Source organism: Choloepus didactylus, chromosome 4 (assembly GCF_015220235.1).
Source record: "Choloepus didactylus isolate mChoDid1 chromosome 4, mChoDid1.pri, whole genome shotgun sequence".
In the NCBI taxonomy this organism is placed as follows: Eukaryota; Metazoa; Chordata; class Mammalia; order Pilosa; family Megalonychidae; genus Choloepus; species Choloepus didactylus.
In genome coordinates, this window is record NC_051310.1 from 72,213,335 (window position 1) to 72,223,260 (window position 9,926).

A 9,926-nucleotide genomic window follows, 5' to 3' on the forward strand; every position below is an offset into this window, starting at 1 on the left:
CCTTTATAAAAGCCAATCCATTTCTGGTGTTTTGCATTCTGGTAGCATTAGCAAACTAGAACAGCCTCTAAATCCAGTGACTGGTGTCCTTATAATAAGAATAGAGGGAGATGAAAGACACAGAGACACAGGGGCACAAAGACCCACATGGTGATGGAGTCAGAGCTTGTGGTTATGCTGCCACAGGACAAGGAATGTCGGGAGCCACCAGAAAGTGGAAAAGGCCAGGAAAGATTCTCCCCAAGAGCCTTCGGAGGGAATGGGCAGTGCTGACATCTCGATTTGGGACTCTAGGCCTCCAAAAATGTGAAAGAATAAATTTCTGTTTTTGAAGCCTGGTATAGATTGAATCATGTCCTCCAAAAAAGATGTTAACATTTTAATCCCCATTACCTGAGAAAGTGACCATATTTGGAAATAGGAATTAAGCAAGTTAAATAGGAATTAGGCAAGTTAAAATGAGTTCATAAGCTCATTACTGCAAAGGAGAGGCTAAACCTGCTTGTAATTGTGCCTAAGAGTCTCCCCCTGAGTGTCTCTTTGTTGCTCAGATGTGGCCCTCTCTCTCTCTAACTAAGCCACCTCGGCAGGTGATCTCACTGCCCTCCCCCCTACATGGGACCTGACTCCCAGGGGTGTAAATCTCCCTGGAAATGCAGGATATGACTCCCAGGGATGAATCTGGACCCAGCATCATGGGATTGAGAATATATTCTTGACCAAAAGGGAGATGCAAAATGAAACAAAATAAAATTTCAGTGGCTGAGAGATTCCAAATGGGAGTTGAGAGGTCACTCTGGTGGACATTCTTAACGCACTATATAGATAACCCTTTTTAGGTTTTAATGCATTGGAATAGCTATAAGTAAATACCTGAAACTATCAAACTGCAACCCAGTAGCCTGGACTCTTGAAGACGACTGTATAACAATGTAGATTACAAGGGTTGACAGTGTGATTGTGAAAACCTTGTGGATCGTACTCCCTTTCTCCAGTGTATGGATGGATGAGTAGAAAGATGGGGGCAAAAACTGAATGGAAAATAAGGTGGGATGGGGAGTGATGATTTGGTTGTTCTTTTTTACTTTTACTTTTTATTCTTATTCTGATTCTTTCTGGTGTAAGGAGAATGTTCAAAAATAGATTGGGGTGATGAATGCACAACTATATGATGGTACTGTGAACAGTTGATTGTACACCATGGATGACTATGGTATGTGAATATATTTCAATAAAACTGAATTTAATTTAAAAAATGAGTTCATAGGGTTGGGTGGATCCTCAATTGATTATGACTGGTGTCCTTATAAGGAGAGTTTATTTGGACATGGACAGAGAAACAAAGGGGAGGATGCCATGTGACGACTAAGACAGAAAACCCCATGGATTGTTGGCAATCCACTACCAGAAACTAGAAGAAGCACAGAACAGATTCTTCCCTACTAACTTCAGAGAAAGCATGGCCCTGATAACATCTTGATTTGGGACTTCTGGCTGCCAGAATTGTGAGACAATAATTTTCAGTTTGAAACACCTAGATTGTGGTACTTTATAGCAAGCAGCCCTATGAAACTAAGACAAAGCCACTTTGGGACCATTTGTTATACAGGGTATTAAATTTTAATTTCAGAAAATATGCTGGTTTCAATGTGGAGAATAAACTGTAAGTGAATAACAAATGAGAAGATGAGTTAGGAGCCCACTGTGATAATTCAGGTGAGAAGGAACAGTGGAAAATAGTGGTGGCATGTTGGGAGATCGGTGTCAGTGAATTGAGATGAGAATTATGTGATGAACTGGATGTGAGGGATAAAGGAGAATCAATGGCATTCTCCTTTCTTCCTTGGGAAACTTGGTGGACAGTCATGCCACGTATTGTGAGGTAGATAACATAGAGATAACAGAAGGTTTGACGAGGAAGTTTACGTAGTAAAATGTTGATTCGAAAGTTAAATGGGAAATTGTTTAAAGATATCCCTTAGCAGTTGGATATTCAGTTATAGGTCACAGAAGGGACATCTCAGTCTGGTGGAAGACATTTAGGACATTTCAGTGTATAGAGGGAAACTTCAAGCCTTAGGAGATGACGTTGATCAGGGTGAATATAGGGCGAGAAGAGAAGAAGACATAATGGGTGACTAAAAGAAACCTCAAATTTCAGGAGGTGGTTGGAGTAAGAGACACTTTTACAATATATGAGAAGGTTCAGATAGAGTTCTCAGCTGCACCAGATGTTCCTCATGTATCTTGAGAACTCAGGGTTCTAGAAGAATAGCTATGGCCTGGCTGTTGTGGTGTGTGTGTATGTGTGTGTGTGTATGTGTGTGTTCCCAATCTAGGTGAGGAAGTCAACAGTAGACTCAGTAGATAATTTGATCATTGAAAAGATAACATGGTACTACTGCAAACACCACTAGGCACATGAATTTGACAACTTAGATGAAAACAATCAATTTCTCAGACCTCACAAAGTACCACAACTTACCCAGGATGGAAAAAGATAATCTGAAAGAGGCTAAAACAATTTTTAAAAATTGAATTCATATTTTTAGAAAACTTCTGAAAAAGAAATCTCCAAGCACTGTTGGTTTCTCTGGCAAATTCTAACCAAACATTTAAAGAAGAAATAAAACTGATTTTCCACAACTTCTTCCATAAAATTGAGGAGGACGGTGAGAACCCCAAGTACTGTTGTAAGGCTAAAATACCCTGACACCAAAGCTCGATATAGATAGTATATCAGAAAAGTATAGACCACTATCTCTCATGAATACAGTCATAAAAATCCTCAAAAAATATATAACAAATTAAATCCAGCTATAACCACAAACTTGAACCAGGGTCTGCTTGAACAGGATTTATCCCAGAGAAATAATGATGGTTTAAGATGAGGTCATCTGTTTAACATGCCCCAGAAATAGATACAGCAAGGAAGGTCACATGGCAGCCTGGGAAGAGGCTTCCATGGCCAGAGCCTGTTCATGTGCCTTTGTCTTTATTCACTCCTCTTTGCTTGTTATTTCCAATGGTTTTCAGCGTGGGGCTGTGCTCCCACAAGAGGGCATTTTGCAATGTGTGTGGGCAGTTGTCTTTTTTCCCTACTTTTCTTTTGGTTTTCCCATGTCTTTGGAACATGTGTGTGTGTATGTGTTTGTGTGTGTGTGTGTGTGTGTGTGTGTGAAGGGAGACAAGGCTGCTCTGTCTCTATGGCATGCATCATATTTTCACACTATGAAGAATTACCCCATGTTCAGGCCAGGACCGTTCTAGACAGTCTCTTGGGGTGATGCCATTTACCAACTCCACCTCCCAAACTCTTCCTTTCAGTGCAGTCCTCTTTGTTGATATCTATATATCCAGCTACCTGCTTGGCATCTCTACTCTGTCTTCTCCAGGAGCCCAGGAACTTATTGCCCTTCTCTCCTCATAGTTTCAAGAAATGGCACTACCATGTTGCAGCTCCATGGGGCACTGCCTAATGCCCTAAGACACAACTTGGTGGTCCCTGGTATTCATAGTTAAGTCGTCACCTTCCCTTAGTTATCTATATATTCTCTGGCATCCATGTTGAAAGTCTGTTCCCTCTGTTCCAGTTTCTGTGCCGGAATTGTGGATCCTTCATGATACACATTGCAATTTATGATTACTTAATGTCTTATTTGTTTTCTTGCTTATAGCTCTTTTCCTCCACCACTATCCCTCACTATAGAAAAAGAGACTATGTGTCTTCTTATTATATCCCTAGTGCCTCACGCGATGCCAGAATTGCAGGGTTTAATAAATAGTTTCCAAACAAAAATGAAAAGTAAGCCATCACCATTTCTCACATGGAGCCTGCAAAAGATTCATAATTGGTCTCCTTGCCCCCTACTTGCCCTGCTACCCCCAACTCCAGTCTTAACTCTGAAGCCAGGTGAGCTTTCTAAAAGACAGCATTTGCTCTGTCACTCTCTGAGTGCTGGCAGGCTGTGTTTTAGGTCTGGGAAGGGCTAGATGTTATCCCATTTCATTGAGTGCCTGTGGGCTTCTGATGGACAAGAATGCACAGAGTCCCCTTAGAGGAGCTGGGGGGAGGAGGGGCCAGGGCTGAATCCCCTTCCCCACCCCCCCCAACTGTGGAAAGCAGTACTGCCTGCCCTCAGTTCTTATTCTTTTCTAACAAAAAGGAGCCCAGCTGCAAAATAGTCCCTGATGTCACTGGCTTCCCCCTCAGATCAAGCTACTTTGCTAAAAAGCAAATCTATTAGGCACTTGATAGACACTGCTCAGTAATAATTGCTGAACAAATTAATATGAGCTCTCCGTTTCAATCCCTTGGCTTGCAAGGCACGTGGGGCCCTGATGGGGGCTCCGAGGTGGAGGTTGCTGCCTGTGTGGACAGGAGACAGCCAGAAGGATTTACATTTCACTCAGGGCCTGTGCAGCAGGAGCATGCGCACTGCCCACTGGAGACTGTCAGCGGTGACCCCCCTTCCCCTGTTCACTATGGAAACCAATGCCAGGACAGGGCCTCTCCTCTTCCCCAGTCTGCCAAGAACAGCGGATTCCACAGCTGTGTAATCTGTTCCACATTACAGAGTTTGAAATAACCCACCAGCAAACTGTCTGCTCTAGAATTTTTTAAACCATAACTTCTTGATAGACTTTCTGAATTCATGGAACTCCTGTCTACAAAATCTTGATTTAATCAGAAGATCTTCCTGATTTTCTTTGGGAAGATATTTCTGCAAGCTTCAGGCCTTGTGCCTCTAAGCTGCTGGCCTTGAGAGGACTCATTGCGCAGATCACATAGGGCTAACCTTGGGGATACCCGGCAAGACTAATTGGTGTCCTTGGAGCTCCAGCTCATAATCTTGACCTTTGGATTAAAGCAGTTATGTTTGCTTCATGAATACTGCTTTCCTCTTCTTTCCCATCATGTCACCTGTTATTTCCCTTATCGTTCTGAAGTCTCCAGGACTGGTTTATGGGCTGTCACTTTATTAGGCAGCTATCAAGCTACTGGCCCCACCTATGAGGTATTTTCTGCACTTACAAGCTATCTCAACCTTTGTTTTTTTTCCCCATCCCACATGAACTTTCTTCTTGTTAGAAATTTGAGCCTCTTCTGCAGAGCTTTTCCTGGGAAGAAAATGGTATTCCTTTAGCAAGGTATTATTGGGCTCCATGGATGCACAGCCCCAGGGATCTACCCTTTTCTTGGTTTCAAACTTTATCAGTTCCAAGCCTCTAATCCCTCCCAGTGTAATATCTCAGTATGGTCCTAGAATGTGGACCCTGTCATCAGTGAGGTGTGAAGTGAGCTGTGGCAGAGGTGGGGGTGCACTGTCAGGCGTGATGTCAGCAACTTCACCAAAATGAGCTCCAGATCGGAACTCAATTATCCAGACACCTCCAGGCATCAGCTTGAGCCTAAGCAGCTCTCTGGCTAGAGATCTGATATAATAATTCAGTAGGAGACAACTTTTATAATTACTGTGCTCCAAGCTTATGATTTAATTTAATGAATCCATTAAATCCAGGAAGGTGAAATTTTAATAACTTTGCATTCGTAAAAATTGTAGCCCACGGACAAAGCTGACCTGAGATTTAACTAATAAACTCAAACATTTTGATTATTTAAAAAGACATTAAATGAACTAAATATTTAATTCAAATAGATATACAATAAAAATCCAAAATAAGGAATGAATAAAACTATTGAAAATTGAAGGCAAGAAAATGAGAATTATATTTAAGAAACATGGGAACAATAAATCAATTCAAGAAGCATTCTTTAAAAAAGAATAACTTGGGCACACTTCTGTAAGATATGCTCATTAAAATGGTAGAAACTCATAAAGTAAAGAAGAAAAAGAAAATTGAAATATCCCAACAAAGAGATCTGAATGATATGTAGGAATTACCCTGGTGAGGTAAGAGGCTACAGAGTTCTGTTGGAGGGGCTGGTGAAGAGGTGATCTTCCTGAAGGTGACTCGTGTGAAATCCCAAAGCTAAGAGAAAAGATAACAGCACAGAAAACCCTCTGAAATAAGTCTCTTTGAGAAAAAATAAAGTGAGAAATGAGAAAGGACACATGCAAATAGAACTCTAGAAACGTCAACATAATATTTTAAACATCCTTTGGGTTCCGGTGACGATAACCAGATTCCAGACAGTGTATTCAAAAGAAGCTGTTGATTTGAGGAAACCCAGGAAGGGCTGAACCGCCAAAGTCAGCTCATACATGGAATGCAGATAAGCCTTAGGAACCCTGGTTCCGGAGGTGCCAACACTGATCCTTTCTTTCCAGCTGCTTTTGGGGCTGTGTCTTTGCCCACTGCAGATCTATCTTCTGCACTCGGGAAACACAGCCATTAACATGTTGCATCTCTGGTCATTTCAGAGACTGCCACGTATCATCCAAGAGGACCCATATTAAAAAAAAAGAAAAATCCAGGGAAGGAGTTGGGTGTGGCTCCTAAAGAGGGACCAATCAGTTGCTGCCAGAGGGTGGGAGTCGGGTTGTGTGAAAAGATGAAGTTTCCCCGTGAACACAGCGGAGGTAGCAGAAATAATCAAGACAAACAGGGAAAGATATTATCACACAAGTGTGTGCTGGTAAATAAGGCAGTCTTTGCATTACGGATTCTTAATAACAAAATTAAAAGAGGAGTGGAAAACCCAAACCAATGACCACTAAAACACTAACAATGTTATTAGTTTATGACCACCAAAGAAAAGTTCACTTTTCACATTGATTCAGAGAGTCTGCGTTTCTGTTTATTTTATAACCCCTTCAGACTTGGTAGAGACTCAATACATTTTTATTGGCATTTCTCTGGGTCCCAGTCTCAGACATCCTCTTCAAAGTTCGCCCATTTTCATAGTCAATCCCGAGTACTCTCTCGGTTTAAGTGCTCACACTTACTCTTATGAAACACGAATTTGCACACTGGTCTAGACTTTTCTCTGGGACTCTTCTGACTTGATTTTGGACACGTCCAACTGAAGATTGCCTAAGAAACTCGACCTCGGCATTTCAGAAGCTCAAGGTTGTTATTCTCTTTCGTTAAACCCGCCCCTTCTCCAGTGGCCACCCATCCCCCACCCCAACCCACTCCCCACCCGGGGCCCCAGACTTTCCCTGCGCCGTTGCCAACCTTCCCGTCCCGCCCCGTCTGCAGCCAGCGGCCCACCGACGCGCATGCGCACCGCCCGCCGCCGGCCGCCCCGCCCTGCCGCTGCGGAAGGCGCCGCGCGGCCCCACGCACTTCCTCTCCAGGAGTCCGTGCAGGGAGCTCAGCGCCGAAGCGCTCCGACATTCCGAGGCCCTGCCCTTGTCAGACGGAGCAGACATGTCGGAACAAAGTAAGGCCCTGGGCGACCCCGGCTTTGCAGCTGAGGCCCCCGACTCGGAGGCGTGCGACAGCCCTGGGGTTCCGATGGGGGCCCCGCCGCCCGCCCCTCAGGCTGCGACCCTCGCGGGGCCAGAGAACCCCGCTCCAGGCCAGACCGACGTCCCGCAGGCCCCGCCGCAGCCCCAGCCAACGAGCGAGAAGGGGGACGCGAAGGCCCTGCAGCAGGCCGCGGAGGAAGGCTGCGCTCGCCAGGCGCTGAACGCAGCCCAGGCCCAGCCCGGCCCGGCGCCGCCCGCCCCGGCCCAGCTGGTGCAGAAGGCGCACGAGCTCATGTGGTATGTGCTGGTCAAGGACCAGAAGAAGATGATCATCTGGTTCCCAGACATGGTGAAGGATGTCATCGGCAGCTACAAGAAGTGGTGCCGAAGCATCCTCAGGCGCACCAGCCTCATCCTCGCCCGAGTGTTCGGGCTGCACCTGCGGCTGACCAGCCTGCACACGATGGAGTTTTCGCTCGTCAAAGCCCTCGAGCCCGAGGAGCTGGACAGGGTGGCCCTGAGCAACCACATGCCCATGACAGGCCTCCTGCTGATGATCCTCAGCCTCATCTACGTGAAGGGCCGCGGAGCCCGAGAGAGCGCGGTCTGGAACGTCCTGCGCATCCTGGGGCTGCGGCCCTGGAAGAAGCACTCCACCTTCGGGGATGTGCGGAAGCTCATCACCGAGGAGTTCGTCCAGCAGAATTACCTGAAGTACCAGCGCGTGCCCTACCTTGAGCCCCCCGAGTACGAGTTCTTCTGGGGCTCGCGAGCCAGCCGCGAAATCACCAAGATGCAAATCATGGAGTTCCTGGCCAGGGTCTTTAAGAAAGACCCCCAGGCCTGGCCTTCCCGGTACAGAGAAGCTCTGGAGGAGGCCAGAGCCCTGCGGGAGGCTGAGGCCGCTGCCCACTTTCCCCGCAGCAGCGTCTCCGAGGACTAGCAAGGTCTGGAGGCAGAGTAATCGGTTCTGACCCTCACCAGGGCTCTGGAGGGGTGGGGGTGGGGCATTAGAGTATTCAGGATTTACAGTGCAGTATTTCACGTGTAACTTTTCAGTTTTCAGTACCGTGCTTTTATACCTTTTAATGCAATGTATTCATTTGGGTACTATTGGGTAGTGTTTAGGGTTTATGCATGTTTGTTTATAAAGTAAGCTCGGTTGGTGCTTTTTCTTTTTGTCCTACCTTTCTTGGATTTTTGTACCAGAGACGTGCTACACTTAATGAAATACATTGAGAGATTTTCCATCTTACTCTTTTCTATGAAGCGGATGATGTGTATTGGGGTAGACTGCTCGTGGAGAGTTTGGAAGAACTCAGCAGTAAAGCTGGGCCGACCAAGAGAAAAGTCAAAGCCCTCTCATTATGTCCTCGCTGGACACAGGAAACACATCCGTGTGGAGTTTGCTGATTTGAACTGAAACGATCTCAGTGTGAGCACTTGGCACACTTTACTAAACACAGATACAACCCCACCATGAGTAAACATTAAAGATCCTTGTGATACAATCGTTTTTGGAAAAGTGTACTTTATATATGTTTTTAACAAGGGAGTTTGATTGGTAATGGGACAAAGAATTCTCCATTTTATAAAATGTGCTAATGTTTTAGCTCTTTCCCCCTATAGCGTAGGAAAATCACTAATTGCCACTACTCATGAACGTGTGTTTATAGTTTTATTTTTTTAACATAATTCATGTGTTATTTCAAAATTTTTGACAAATATAGGAAAGTATAAAAACAAAAAGCAAAGTCCCCATAATCATATCACTGGAGATAATGCACAGAGTAATTTCCTTCCTTTTATTCTGTACAGCTTATTAGAATGAGTAGCAATCTTTTCTCAGCACTTAGAGGAAAGCATTGTGCTAAACCCTTTACATGCATTTTCTCTTTGTATTTAATCGTCACGACAGCTTTATGAGACAGGCACTTAACTACATCTGCAGTGTGGGATAAACTCAGGAACAAAGTACATAATTGATTTTCCCTAAATCATAAAGCTTAGTAAGAGGAAGGGCTAGAATTTGAACCCAGACTGAATGAGCCTAGAGCTCAGACTTCTCCACTTGCCCACACCTGCCTTCACCCACTTTTTAGCTACTGGTTTTTAGTTTAGGTTTTTGTCTGTGTGTGTGTGTTCTTTTGTTTTTCAATTCCATGTTAAGAGTCTGCACTCTTAACCTCTGTCCCCAACACACACACATACACACAAATATATAAATAGGTCAGAAATTTTATTTTTCTAATTAATTTTCACAATAATCCTTTAGAGAAAGCAATAATATTCTGATTGTACAAATTCAGAAACGTAGTTTCAGAGAGGCTATTTGACTTAAGTCATTTCATTGCTTAACAGTGAAACCTGGATTTGAAACATGGTCTGCACTGAGGCATTGAGATAAAGGAGCCTTCACCAGGGAGGCGAGAGGGATACATGGAACACAAGGGAAACGGAGGTAGGGGCTGGAATAGGGAGGTTACCTTTTGGGACACCTTGTGACCTAGCTGTCTGGGAATTTCAATGGGCCACTAGGTGATTCCC

At 44.6% G+C, this 9,926-nt stretch overlaps 1 protein-coding gene across 1 annotated transcript; it reads left to right on the plus strand.

Annotated features, from left to right (window-relative positions):
- Positions 1-7,227: 7,227 nt before the first annotated feature.
- On the plus strand, positions 7,228-8,892 carry NDN (necdin, MAGE family member). The gene has a single exon (XM_037832841.1). The coding sequence runs from the start codon at positions 7,339-7,341 to the stop codon at positions 8,320-8,322; it is 984 nt and encodes a 327-aa protein (XP_037688769.1). The 5' UTR covers positions 7,228-7,338; the 3' UTR covers positions 8,323-8,892.
- Positions 8,893-9,926: the final 1,034 nt, after the last annotated feature.

What these genes read in the sequence shown, in the direction of transcription:
- NDN (XM_037832841.1), top strand. Translation starts at nt 7,339, where the DNA reads ATGTCGGAACAAAGTAAGGCCCTGGGCGACCCCGGCTTTGCAGCTGAG.